The sequence below is a fragment of the Elaeis guineensis genome, chromosome 3, assembly GCF_000442705.2.
Source record: "Elaeis guineensis isolate ETL-2024a chromosome 3, EG11, whole genome shotgun sequence".
Classification (NCBI taxonomy): Eukaryota; Viridiplantae; Streptophyta; class Magnoliopsida; order Arecales; family Arecaceae; genus Elaeis; species Elaeis guineensis.
This window is the reverse complement of record NC_025995.2, coordinates 120,017,261-120,031,570: the sequence shown is the minus strand read 5'-3', so window position 1 is coordinate 120,031,570 and position 14,310 is coordinate 120,017,261. Positions and strand designations below refer to the sequence as shown.

The 14,310-nt window shown below is 38.1% G+C and overlaps 1 protein-coding gene across 7 annotated transcripts; it reads left to right on the top strand.

Moving 5' to 3' along the window:
- Window positions 1–345: 345 nt before the first annotated feature.
- On the top strand, window positions 346–14,080 carry LOC105040517 (nuclear poly(A) polymerase 4). 7 transcript variants are annotated; one of them, XM_010917074.4, is made up of 12 exons: window positions 350–1,385; window positions 1,488–1,565; window positions 6,048–6,155; window positions 9,130–9,192; window positions 9,295–9,456; window positions 11,101–11,214; window positions 11,297–11,359; window positions 11,460–11,789; window positions 11,880–12,044; window positions 12,230–13,288; window positions 13,379–13,455; window positions 13,611–14,080. In XM_010917074.4, exons 1-12 carry the CDS (start codon window positions 1,260–1,262, stop codon window positions 13,615–13,617), a joined length of 2,352 nt encoding a protein of 783 aa, XP_010915376.1. In that variant the 5' UTR covers window positions 350–1,259; the 3' UTR covers window positions 13,618–14,080. The 7 variants fall into 7 exon arrangements, with proteins under 7 accessions (XP_073110767.1, XP_010915376.1, XP_010915374.1 ...); XM_010917073.4 differs by having other exon boundaries at window positions 351–1,385; window positions 13,560–14,080; XM_073254666.1 differs by having other exon boundaries at window positions 346–1,385; window positions 11,961–12,044; window positions 13,379–14,080.
- Window positions 14,081–14,310: the final 230 nt, after the last annotated feature.

The window sequence follows — 14,310 nt, the reverse complement described above, 5'->3', positions numbered from 1 at the left end:
CATGGCTCCGCCGTTTGGTGCGACGCATTGAAATCAGGCAGCCGATGCCATTACACGGGAAAAGAAAACAAAAGAAGTACACAACCACAAATATAATATCTAAATCGCTGGCGCTGTCGATTGGGTGGCGTTTTGCTTCCCTTTTCCGTAAAAAAAAATTCACAAGCCCAATTCTGACCGTTGGATGGACGAGATCAGTAGACCAGCAGGCGAAGATTTACCCTGCCGGTAGCTATAGGTAATTTTCCCACAGAATGCAAGATGGCAGAGGCCAGAGGGAGTAGGAAGAGATATTTTAGTTCCCACGGGACAAATCTCAACACCCGCTCGCCTAGCCGACCCAAGAAAAATAAACCTGCTTTAAAAGATCGCCGTCAGAAAACCGCGTGGAACCTTCTCCAACCCGGCCTCCTTTTCTCCGTTTTCTGCACTCCTAATCCCAATTCTGCTCCGAGATTGCCGTCTAAAGAACTGGCTCTGTCCCTCCCCCGTCCCCCGGCGCCGCGCCTGGATTTTGGGTCTCGCCGCCTCCCTCTGGTGGCGGATCCGCAGACCGCCTCGGCGAAAGAAGCCCTTCGGAGCTGCTTCTGTCTGGTTTGGTCCCTCCTTTGATCCCCTTTCCTTTCGCTCTTCGACTTCGCCTCGGATTCCTTTTCTAGGGTTTGTTCTTTCCTGCTTGTCTGAATTCTGTTTAGCCATTTTGGTGTCGGATTTAGTTGTTTGGTTTCCGGTTTTCCTTCCTATTGACGACTCTAGGGCTTCGATTCGCGTCTTCTGTTGCTGACGGTGGCAACGCCTTTCCCCATTGGAATTGGAGTTTCCGAAAATAAGGCTTTTTATATGGTTGAATCTTTCTTCCGTGGGTGAATTCTTCAGAAGAAAATGTTGGCCTCGTTGGAATTCTGCAGCGCGGTTCTATTTCCCTCGCCCTCCTTATGGTTCTAGGTTTCCTAGGTGCTTATCGTCTCTGATCTCTTGCAAAACTGTTCTCTTTTTAGGGTTGTGATCTTCGATCCTGATAATTTGTGTTCTTTCCGCGAAGATCCTTGTCAAAGAATGTTTTCTGTGTCTCGGTGCTTGAACTTTTCCTTTTGTTTGGGAGGATTCCTTCGTGTGTCCAAGATCTTATTCTTTTGATCGCTCTTGGGCTTTTATTGCTGCGGAGGTGCAGTAATTTGCAATAAAACTAGCTGTACTATCAGGGGAAGAGGCTCACATTAAGCGTCAGATTTCAGTAGGACTTTCGTTGGGCTGAGCCAATGGGCATCTCGGATGCCATGGGCAGCACGCTGCCACAAGCTCCCAGGCAGTATGGCATAACAAAACCAATCTCAACTGCTGGGCCTACGGAGGCGGATATCCAGAGAACGAAGGAACTAGAAAAGGTATGCCCTTTTCTTCTTCTTATTCCTCTTCCTCCATTCTTGTATTTACCTGTTTATATTAATTGCTACCTTGGTTTCTAATACGTGTTTGTTGTGTGACAGTTCTTGATTGATTCTGGGCTGTATGAGAGCAAGGAGGAAGCTGCAAAGAGAGAGGAGATTTTAAGAGAGATAGATAAGGTATTATCTATTACAGTTTCTGTTTGATAACCTTTTCACTCCTAATTTTGTCACTGGTTTTATGCCCTAAGATAGTTTCCTTGTTGAATTTCACTGTTATATCAAACAAAAACAAAACTTTTTCATAGAGAGGTTCTTATGATAAGTTTTTCGATATGATGTCTGGAATTAATTAGCAATTTATGTGGTAGATCAGTTAACTAGATATAGTTGGATGTGTTTAATGTTGGAAAGGTGGTTTTATGGTCACATTTTAGTAAAGTCATCTAGAGTTTTATCTAATGGTTTCTAATTTTTTTGTTTTTTAGATAGACATTCAAAAATTTTTAGGAAAGAGATCATTAGCTAAAATACCCTATTTTCATTTTCCTGATATGCTTTCTTATTGGCAGCATGTTTGTGAGACATTTGGTTGGAGATTGGAATGATGTCAAAATCAGCTGGTTCTATTGTAAATTGTTGTTGTAGTTGGATCGATCTAGATGAGAATGAGGTAAAGAAACAATCACTTGTTGAGAGATTATTATGGGCCTTGTTTGGCATTCTGGAATATAAATTGGTTGGGAACATGGAAAAAGACTACAAAATAAAATGATCTATGATCGGTTTAGCTCACAGGGTTATCAGTCCTTGATTGACTACTTACTGAGATGAAGTCCTCATACTTGGTTTATCCCAGTCTTCCTCCCTCTTTCCCTCTCCATCATGCATGATTGCTTTGAGTTCTTCAGTAGCATCATCATGTATAACTTCTTTTGTGAATGAAGGTGGGAGTAGACAATCAAGCAAAGTTAAAGTAGTGATCTTTTCTAATGAAATAGTCACATGTCACATGCCATTAGAAAGGAATTTTATTTTTAATCTTGCACATGTATTTAGAGGGAAAAAGTGAGTGTTTTGGTTTAGCTTGAACAGAGTCAAGTTTGGCCTAGGGAAAGGTGCAACATGGACAGGCAATGAAGTGGGTCTTGATATTATTTGCGTGATTATTGTTATGGGAAGTAAAGATCAAAAGAATTGGATTGTAGATTGAAGTGGAGGAATGTACATCTTTATGTTGGGTGTTGTGTGTGACCTGGAACCTTATATCCAACCTATGCCCCCTCCTACTAACTGCTCATGGCAGATGGCACGAACTTTGATTTCATCTGGGTCTTGATATTATTTGCATGATTATTGTTATGGGAAGTAAAGATTGAAAGAATTGAATTGTAAATTGAAGTGGAGGAATGTGCATCCTTATGTTGGGTGTTGTGTGTGACCTGGAACATTATATCCAACCTATGCCCCCTCTTACTAACTGCTCATGGCAGATGGCGTGAAGTTTGATTTGATCTAGGTACCAACAAGCAGCTTCACATCAAAAAGTTCAAAGTTGGGATGTATATAAGAGTTTTATTGAGTGCATGTTGTATTTCAAAAGAAAAGAAAGTCAAGAGTGATGACTTTCTGGTGCCAAACAAAGATTTGCTTGTGGCAGGGTATGTATCATTTACTCTTCTTTGTGATCAATGCATGATAAAATTGAGTTGACCACCGTTTTAGTCTCAGCAATAATCTGAATGAAATTTATTTGGTTGTTGATGTAAATTAATCTTGTAATTGGATCTGCAGTATGGTTTGTAAAGTCTTATCAAAACTAAAAGAAAAAAATGGTTCAAAATTTCAGGTTTCTTTTTTTTTTTTTATCTGCTTAGAGCTGAGCAGATAATGGAAGCAAATGAGTTGTCTAGGTGTATTCTTATCCTATCATTGAACTAAAATTGGCAGAAGAAGATTAGAAATTGAAAGCAAGTTCTTTGATTCATTTTATTTTCAAATGGTAATTATGATATTCATCTCCTCTTAAGTAATCTTCACATGAATTATATGAGGAAACAAGTTGTATTATGCCCATGAAAAGCAGAAAAATGAATTCTTACAAGAGGCTCACATTCTAAAGCTCTATTTTGCGAATCAGCATTTGGAGTTGGGTGTTGGTGTGTGAAACTAGAGCTCCTAGACAATATGGCTGTGGTGAATCAGCATTTGGAGTTGGGATTTGGAGGAAGTGGAGCTCCAAGATAATATGGCTATGAAAGTGCCTAGTAAACATCTGTATGAAGTTAGGGAGGGGGTTTACTTTTCTAAATAACTGCCAATAGCCTGTTGGTAAGAGTGCAGCAAGCTCAGTTGGCTATGCCAACTGGTCCTAGTTGAACTGGTGTCATTTTAGAAGGCGGTAGAAAAGGGAGACTAGTTAAAAGGCTGCAAGGGATGAAGAATTGTCTTAGAATAACAAACCAGAACTTGTATAATTAACAAATGCCCTAAGTGGTGTGGTGTGGAAAAGGTGGTATAAAGGGGGTTAGCATGAATATAGATTTGAAGGGTTTTGCTGAAAGAAGTCATTGTTTTGTGTTATTGCATTCTCTTTTCCTTTCAACGGCTAGTTATGTGCAATTCAGGTTCCACAAATTCAAAATCAGAAAATTCTATGTTAAGACCTACAAGTTGCTTTTCAAGGAAATTTTTTGGAAGAATTGAGAACCAGGGGTGTATATGACCCAAGCTTGATCGAGGCCGGGACTGATCAAGCTTGGTTTGAATTTAGTTTTGAGCTTAAAGTTAAGAGAACAAGATTAATTTGTTTATCACTATTTGAGGTCGATTCGAGCTTAATTTGAACCAAGATGAACACGAACCTATTTGATCAGCTTGAAAATCCTAGATCGAGCTACAAATCGATTCAAGCTTGAATGAAGCTAAATTAAAGTTTAAGTTGAATCTTGATTCGAGCTTGGTTCAAATCTGATTGAATATTTAATGGATTCGAAAATTAAATAAGTATATCAGCTTGGAACAATCTTAATATCATGGACTATTGGATTTAAGATCCAATGGTCGCTATAAAGGGTCACCGTGCCATCACGAATTGTTTAGTTCGGGGGTGTAGCGAATCACACTGAGGGCAAACCGACATTGTTTTACCCCTTGGTTCAAAAAATCAGGCAAGGGAAGGGGAGAGGGAGGAGAGGGAGCCTGAGAGAGATGGAGGGAGGGTCAAAAGCCTTTGTCGAGATGGGTTCCTTTGTTTCGTTTTGATGCAGGAGCTCTTTTTTTTTTCAAATTTATTTTGCTAACTTGATCGGCAACAGTTGTCAACTTTAGTTTTGGCCATCAAAATAGAAAAAAGGGGCCCAAGTTTGGAAACAAGATAGGGGAAACTATCTTGATGAGAGCTACTAATTCTTCCTCTGTCTCTCTCACCCCTTCTCTCTCCCTCCCTTCCTCCCTCACCCTTCATCTCTCTCTCGTCCTCTCTCTTCTTCTCCTTCTTTGATTCTCCCTTTGTTGATATGGCTCGGAATGGCATGGCACAGTACCATATAGTACCGTCAGATAACTGGTATGGATCTTGGTACCGATACAGCCAATATTTTGTGTGTGTGTGTGTGTGTACATATACACGTTTACATATACATGTATGTGTGTATATATGTATACATGCATATATATGTATGTGCGTGCGTATGTGTGCATATATATCTTTTTATATGTGTTTGTGTATATATATTTTTCTGAGCCTAATCGAATCAGGTCTATTGTTGACTTAGCTTGAGCTTAATTTTGAGCCTAGATTGCTGGTTCAGCTTGATTTGTTTAGCTTCAAATCGAGCCTGAACCAAGCATTTGTCAGGCTTGGCTTGTTCATGTTGTTTAACACATCTACTGAGAATTTATAAAATGGGAAATGAGTTATATGAATGATAAGGGCTAGAACTTGTACATCATTGTTCTAGGTTCCTTTTCTTTTTTTTGTGAAATACACAGGTATAGATTAGAACTCACTGGCAAACAGATGTCTTATTTTTCTTTTTGGGTTAATATTTTCCTGGCAAGCTTCGTCGAGCAGTCTGGCTTATATGGCACCTCAGGTGTACTGCCATTACGGGCACGAAAGTCTCTTTCTTATAAGGAAGTAGATTTTAATTTAATTTATTTTAGAAACTGTTGTACATTTATTCACTTTCTAAGTCTCATACCATGGAACTTGGTAGATTATTTTGAATTTACCATTGTCGTTAAGGGCATGGAAGAGTTTTTCTGTAAGAAAGTAGATAGATAATGTAATTTACTTTAGAAAGTATGATACATTTCTTCGCTTTCCTGATCTTCTACCATGTAATTTGTCAGATTATTCAAATTTACCTTTTTTGCATAACGATTCTTCTGATTACATTTTTTTTTTCTTTTGTTGATGTTAGATGCTTAATGAAAATATTAAAGTGATCATATTGTTGCTTTTGAAAGTTAACTGCAGTGATTATCCATCCTTTCAGAGTGATCTGGCTTGATGATTTCTAATTGCTATTGTTTGTCAATACAATTTTATTTGATGTTTTGATCTTTCTGTATATATTCAATTGTTTCCTAAATTCTATTCAACTGTTCAACTGCAATGCATTTGACTCATTATGTTATTGTCTGATGCAATCTCAGATAGTTAAAAGCTGGGTTAAGCAGTTAACTCGTCAGAGGGGGTACACTGATCAAATGGTTGAGGATGCAAATGCTGTCGTTTTTACATTTGGATCATATCGCTTAGGGGTAAGAGAATTTATGATAGATTCTTGCTCTGGAAATTCAAAGTAGTTTTTCTCATGTCTTATCGGGTTTCTTGGACTATAAGAATTTATGTTGGGGCTGGCGTTGTGAATCATTGAGTTCTTATTCACCAGCTAGAAACTTTAGTAAACTCAGCACTTTGTTTTTTTTGCAACAGTGATAATGCTTCAGATAATTAGAAGCATACTGTAAAGCAATTGGTGATATGAAGGAAAATTTATCACATTTTTATGTGTCGATGTTTAGGATTAGTTGTGGTTCTTCATGCTGTTTTATTTTTTTTGCATTTTAATGCATTGATTTTATCTTTAATGATGCTTACGTTTTGATAGATAATTGTTATTATCCTTAATGATTTAGGTAAGGCTATTACAAGATGTTGATGCTTTTGCCTTTCAACTTTTGATTCTGTATCGTAACATTTATTTTTGTAGTTTGAGATTTCAGTTTCTTTTTTATGTACTACAGTCATCATTTTTGTTTTCTATTTGCAGCTGGAGGGAAAAAAATTGCAACTTGTTTGGTCTTGAATGGGCTAGAGTAGGAATTTTGAATTACTTTCAGAAGATTGTCAATGACACTGTAACTGATAGCTGCAATTACAGTCATCATTTTTGTTTTCTATTTGCAGCTGGAGGGAAAAAAATTGCAACTTGTTTGGTCTTGAATGGGCTAGAGTAGGAATTTTGAATTACTTTCAGAAGATTGTCAATGACACTGTAACTGATAGCTGCAATTACAATAATGATCGACTTCCCTCACTCAAGGAACTTGTTATGAACTGATTTGCTGTTATTTCTTTTGAAGGCTTGTTTTTCCCCCATGCCAATTCTTATTATCTATTGCTGCATTTTGGTCTCCCTTTCTATGATAGATCAAGCCCATTGTTTTTTCCAATAACTTTCCTAATTTTATTTTATGTGTTTGCTACGGCGTCGTGACCTGTCATATTTATCCAGTGGTCTCCATTTTATTATTATTTATTGATCACGATAGTGATTTTGTGTTTTCTTTTGGCCATTAGTATTATATTGTTCATGAATATTTGTAGTAGCTGCTGCCGCTTCTACCATTGATGTCGGGTAATCCTTAATTCTTCATTCAACTATTATGCAATTGATGTTTTCAACTTCTCTGAATTATTTTTCACACCATAAGAAAATTGAAAGAATCTGAATCCAGCACAGATCCATCTTGATCGTCTCTGATTTACAATTTTATTTTGATCTGTGGAAAAGCTAGTCGCTTAAACTGTCTTGTACTTTCATATTCATATTTTTTTTTTAAAAAAAAATCCTCAAAACATTTAACCAGTTGATGAGATGATAATAAGTGTTTGATTCAAAGTTAAAACAATAATGGGCACCACTAGAATTTTTCATTCTTATTAAATTGACTTTTATTATTTTATATCATCCACCTAAGGTCCCACTAATTTCATGAACCTTTCTGCAGCTAAAGGCTTAGCTACCATCTCTATTTCCAGCTTTCTCCATTTAAATCAGCTGAAACATGAGCATTTTACTACAAAGGAGGCTCCAGGTGAGATCCAGAGGAGCCTTGTCTGCAAGGATTATAATCTTCCCTTAAACCACAGTGAGCTTTTAAACATGCCTCCTGACTGCCGGAACCATCAATGTAGCTTTATTTATCAAGGTCTGCTTGGGTACCTGCATGGAAATTATTTAGTAACAGTTCCCATAATACTGCCTGTGATGATTCCGGAAATCCTTCCTCTAAATAAGCTCTCTGATCTCTAGGCAAAATTCAACAAGTGATTTGATCATTATGAATCAGGTTAGCTAGAGGAGGAGCAAGCTGTTGATTGTAAGATACTGTGCTGTATGGTACAAACCTTGCTAGATGGTTACTGATGCAATTCACAAGGCTGTATATTGTGGCTCACCTAAGTGCAAATTGCTCTGCATCAAATCCTGAATTGCAGTGTATTGCAGTGGAATGCTACAAAGATATTTCATCATCCTAGTCAACTGCACTTTGATATAATAAGTGAACTATAAATAGGTATTTAGATTTTTTTTTTTCTTTTTGTCTTCCATCATTAACATCATGCTATGTTAATGAATCAAAATCCTGATTTGGTAGATCAAGCATTCTTGCCACAAGTAGTAGTTTTTTCAAACTATGTTAAAAAGGTAGGTTTTTATTAGTCTATGAATGTGGAATATTTTCATGCCCTAATTTGCCTTTGCCAGCGATGTGAATGGACCAAAGTTTGGCTGCTTTATTTAATTTCTTGATGAAAAGGTCAACAACCTGGCCCAAACAATACCAAATTCAGCCTGTGGGCTCTATTTATCATTCCGTGTTGGTGCTTTGTATATCGCGATTGTATATATGCCACTTTAACCATTACGTCTAGTAAACTATTAGAAAATTGGAGTAACATCTGTCAATATTCTTATGCACATGCTTGTTATATTTTTTTTTTACTTGAATTGTTTTTATGCTGGAACCATATCTATATTATTTCCTATGTCATCCACTGAAGCTTTTGTTATATAATATGACAATACTTTGCTTATGTGCTGCTTGTACTACACTTTTCTTTATAAACTTTTTTTTGACATATTGGTGGACTTTTCCATTGTCTCTTATGGTTTGTTTTTTAAAATTTCAAGCCGTGGTTGATGGTTGCTTGTATTGTTGCTGTTATTGTTCAATGTATAAAATTATGAAGCTGCTTTTTCCATTGCTCCTGAAATTTGGTCTCTCAGTTGGAAGTATGCTTTTCTGTTTCTTTGAAGGTTCATACTGCTTTATCTTTGGTTTGTTTTACCCTTAATTCTCTTAATTTTCTGGATAGTTTTTCTTTTTCTCCCATTTGATATACCAGTGATAGTTCCTTGGTATCTGCATTTTTTTTTTCCTCTGTATTAGAAGACCAAGCTACTTGTTCCATGTTTGAGTATCATATGTTATCTGGTGTTGACAGGTTCATGGACCTGGGGCTGACATTGACACTGTGTGTGTCGGGCCTTCATATGTTAACCGAGAGGTCTAATTGTCTTTGGAATATTCTGTTTGGTTAATGTTGAAATATTTTAAACCCTAGTTGGTCTAATTTTGTGACACTGGTTTTGTTGGATGCTTTCTGCAGGAGGACTTCTTCATTATTTTGCATGGTATTTTGGCAGAAATGGATGAAGTGACTGAGCTTCAACCTGTGCCAGATGCTCATGTTCCTGTTATGAAATTCAAATTCCATGGAATATCTATTGATCTTCTTTATGCTAGTGTTTCCCTCTTAATTGTTCCTCAAGTAAGTCTGTTAACAGCTAAGCATCATATTTTGTTGTAAATAAAATTTGTCCCTCCATCTCATTGTAGATTGCAGGCCTTAGAGCAACGGTATGCTTGCTCCATTGTGTCTTGGGTGTCGTAGGTTTGAAACATGGAAATAGCCTCTCCACATGTGGGGGTAAGGCTGCATATATTTGACTCTCTTCAGACTCTACGGTGGTGGGTGGGCACCCTTGTGCCTTGGCACAATAGTAAGACTGCTCTATTGTGACCTAGGCATCGTGGGTTTGAAATATGGAAACAACATGGGGTTGGTTGTGTATATCTAACCCTCCCCAAACCTTGTAGTGGTGGAAGCCTCAGGCACTTGGCTGCTATCTCATTCTATATGTATTATTTCCTAGTTCCCATTCCTTATCAATTCCATCGTTAAACTTATAATGTATTACAATCTCATCTTTTTCCCCCACCCTTTTTTGAGTGGCTACCATTAGGATATGCATCATATATTGTCTGTTGTCAATTTTTTTGTATATTTACAAACAAGTCACTTGCATGTTGTTTTTTATTTGATCATTTAATATATGATAGTTTAGATCCTGCATACTTTTCATGCCTTGTTCATATAAATTCATCATTGTTGAATATCAATATGAAATGCAGTTTTCACCCCTGTGAGAGCTGTTCTTGACCTTTCTTCTAGGTAGCTACCATTTATTATGATTGCTACATTTGGCAACTGCATTCTATTCTTCCTTTATATTTATGTCGTTTCAATAATTTGGGTTTTCCTAATGAAGTGTGTGCCCTCATAACTTTTGTAAAGTATCCTTGTCCACTCAATACGGGCAAAATTTCTCAAAGCAGCTGCAGCACAACCTCTTTTTATATTTTGGAAAGTGCTGTTCTGCATCAATTGGTAATTCTTAAGCATTCGTTCAACTTTCTGTTTACGCTATAAAATAGGCTCATTCCGAAGATCAACCCTTTTTATAACTTTAGGACTCTTATTTTTGCCCATCATGAGGAAGAGTTCATTTTCCTTCTCATGGTTCCTTGTTGTTTTCCTTAACTTTGTCTAGAAGTGATAATTTTCCAAATTTTGTGGTCTCTGTGAACATATCATGTTCGCTATTAGAGATTTCTCAGCCTGACGAAGAGGAGCATCGTTATCTGTTCTTTATCATCTGGAAACATTGTGGATGGAAAAGGAAGTATGGCTTTTTGAACTTTGTGTTGGCCTGCGTGCTATTGTGTCAAATGGAGAAATAAGTTGAGTTTGGCATAGGACTGGTTGGTCGGGGCTTCATTGAGAAGTTCATTAGCTGTATGTATTCGGTATATTTGGGGGTAGAATCTTGCTTATAACATTTCATTTTGCATTATAAATGTTACATAAGATGTCTGCAGGTGATAAAAATTATATCAACCAGCTAGAAATTCATTGTGTCAGCAATTTCATGCTGGGGGTCTAATTTGTTCTTTGTAGTACTTGGTTGTCTACTTACGTTTTACTTGCATGGTTGCTTTAATGTAGATTTGAGATCCTCTACTGTTTAACAATCAACTACCTGTAGACCTAATTTAATGTGTAATGTAGATCTTTTGTTGATTTTATTTTATGTTTGATGTATGTAGTGTTGCTGTACAAACTTCCATGCAGGATTTAGACATTTCTCATGGATCTGTGCTTTACAATGTTGATGAAGCAACCATTCGAAGTCTTAATGGCTGCAGGGTGGCAGATCAAATTCTTCGACTCGTACCTAATATTGAGGTTGCAATTAAGGACTCCATTGCTCTTTATTGGTTTACTTATCACTACTGCACATTTCTTAATGACATCTTGTTTTCTGTAGAATTTCCGCACCATGCTTAGATGCTTGAAGTTTTGGGCTAAGAAGCGCGGGGTATACTCGAACGTAAGTTGGAGTTTTCTGCTTGGTATTAATCGAATTATTTGACTATTTGAATGTTTCATTTTGTTTTTCCTTTTTTTGGTCACTTTTCTTTGTTGTCTAGGTTACTGGATTTCTTGGGGGTGTCAATTGGGCTTTATTAGCTGCTCGTGTCTGCCAGCTTTATCCCAATGCCGTGCCAAGTATGCTAGTTTCCCGGTTCTTTAGAGTCTATACACAGTGGCGCTGGCCAAATCCTGTGATGTTATGTGCCATTGAGGAGGATGAACTTGGGTTCCCTGTGTGGGATCCACGCAAGAACCCTCGTGATCGAACTCATCATATGCCTATAATTACACCTGCATATCCATGCATGAACTCAAGCTATAATGTATCGACTAGTACCCTCCGTGTTATGATGGAACAATTCCAGATGGGCAATAAAATCTGTGAGGTATGAAGTTTGTGATGTCCACTGTGGCATTGCTTGCTAAGTCTTATTATTGTTCCAAACTGATATCCATTTCCCCCCCTCCTTACCTAGGACATCGAGTTAAACAAGGCCAGCTGGAGTGCTCTGTTTGAACCTTACCTTTTCTTCGAAACATACAAAAATTATCTGCAGGTTGACATCGTTGCTGCAGATGCTGAGGATCTCCGATTATGGAAGGGATGGGTTGAATCTCGATTGAGGCAGTTGACTCTGAAGGTAAGTTCCTTGACTGAAAATTCATTTAATCAATTCTTTACTTAGTAGCTCTTGTGACATGGCACTGAGATTTTGCAGATACGAAAAACCTTGAGTCTATGTAATTTGCCATCGCTGGCTGTTTATGACACTATTTTGATGCATAGTTTTCTTTCACGCTTTTCTCTCTTTTGTACCTTGAACAGATTGAGCGGGACACGTATGGGATGTTGCAGTGCCATCCATACCCCAATGAGTATGTAGACCCTTCCAGACAGTGTTCACATTGTGCCTTCTTCATGGGGTTGCAAAGGAAACAAGGGGTTAAAATACAAGAAGGCCAACAATTTGACATACGTGGAACAGTTGACGAGTTCAGGAATTCAGTGAATATGTACATGTTCTGGAAACCGGGAATGGAAATATATGTTTCTCATGTTCGGAGGAAGCAGATTCCTTCTTATGTCTTTCCAGATGGTTACAAGCGGCCTCGTCCTTCAAGGCTTGTAAGCCAGCACCAGGTGGAGAGACTTTTTGGTGAAAATGGATCTGAGGAATGTGAAGGTGGATCTGCAGAGGGACGGCTTAAGAGGAAAAAGGATGCTAATGTAAATGATGCTAAATTAGACAAACCGGAGAAACGGGCATCCCCAAACAGGCAGAAGTCTCCTATAGCTGAATCTGTAAGTGGTGGGTTGATGGAAGCACCTACTGGCAGTACGGTTGTGAAAACCGGAGTTTTTAGACAGAATCCTGATAATGCTTCTTTCAGCAGGCTTGAGAGAAAAAATGATGACCAAATGGAACTGGATCAGGAAGTGAACAAGGACTTTGTTAGTCCGAGCAGACAGGTGCAGACACTCTCACCTGATGGCAATCTTAATGGTATTGCCAGAGGTGTTTCAGAGGACAAGCAACCACTAATGACAGTGGATGCTGAGGTTAATTGTTTGAAGGAGGGTTTGGCTGTTGTCGATAGGACTGCAGAAGTGGGTGATGCAGAAATAGTTCATGCTGGGAATATCAGCAGTGATGTTCATAAAAGGCTGAGCGATGGGACTCAGCATGTGGAGATTGACAGGACTTCATCAATTGTCTGCAGCAGTTCAGGGAGCATGTGTGGGGAGGTGGGACAACAGCAGCTTGTTCCCGGTGATGATGGAGATGATTGCCCGGAATCATCACAGAGAGGAATTTCTCATTTGGAGAATGAGTGCTTTAAAGGAAAGGCAACAGTGCAAAATGGCATGACAGATGAGCTAGAGGTTCCTTCTGGAATTTCAATGTGGTAGTGTAGTTATTTTTCACTGAATGGCTTCTTTTTTTTATTCTTCCTCGTCTTTTGATATTTGAAGGCAAATATCACAATTGGAGTGGTCCTCAAAGCTCATGGGGGTGTGACTTCAGATGCCGCTCAGAAACCTGCATTAAGGCAAGTGTTCATGATGCCCAAAGTTTACTGTTTGTAATGTTCCATTGCTCTGTTTTCTTTATACTGTCCTGTTTGGTGGTCTTGTGTTGTTATGCTTGTGGTAGGTTGAGTCTGACATTCACAGCATGAGGTTTTGAAGATAGTGTTGATGACAGTGTGTAATGGAACCTGCCATGGATTGGAGACCAGATTTGCTGATGGAGGAAAGAAAGCCTAACCTGCACTTGGGAGGGTAAGTTTGCTTGAGCTTAGGTTTTGTGCATGGATTGGTACATACGATAACAGCTGAAAGAAACATGTAATTCATGTCTATGAGCTTCGATGACTTGGGTTCTTTGGGCAAATTGGAAGAAAGTTGTTTTATGGGGGGATATGGCAGATGATAGAAGCACCAGAACTGTAAATTATGTTCTTATTTCTTTGGGTTTAAGTGTCTATCATGCCCGTGTGGGATAACCATCGGGGAGTTTGTTTTTAAGGAATTCTGAACTCTAGGTTTAGATGAGGATAGGAGTCTTTTTTTATTCAAGTTAATTGGTTTCTTTTTCTTTTTGTTTTAGGTTTTTTTTTTAGTGTCACTTTGTATACTTTTCCCCTTGTAATATAACATATTTAACTTTGGATACTTTTGCATGTTACATCTTATGTTTCATGGTATCGCATGTCTCATTTCTATGAGCTTGTTGATGCTATTGGAGAATTATCGGCAACATCCAAGTTATTTTTCCTCTAGGTGTACAATGTTGCACGAACTCCTGCCTGTTGAGAAAACAAAGCCCAAACATGGAGCTGGCATGCAAAGGAAGTCTAATTCCTGAGGTAATGGTAAAAAATTATGTATGAATGGAATTCCAA

Coding starts and splice junctions, on each gene's coding strand:
- LOC105040517 (XM_010917072.4), top strand. CDS start 1,260: ATGGGCATCTCGGATGCCATGGGCAGCACGCTGCCACAAGCTCCCAGG. Junction 1,566..6,047: donor TTTTAAGAGAGATAGATAAG/GTATTATCTATT, acceptor ATGCAATCTCAG/ATAGTTAAAAGCTGGGTTAA. Junction 11,360..11,459: donor AGCGCGGGGTATACTCGAAC/GTAAGTTGGAGT, acceptor TTTGTTGTCTAG/GTTACTGGATTTCTTGGGGG.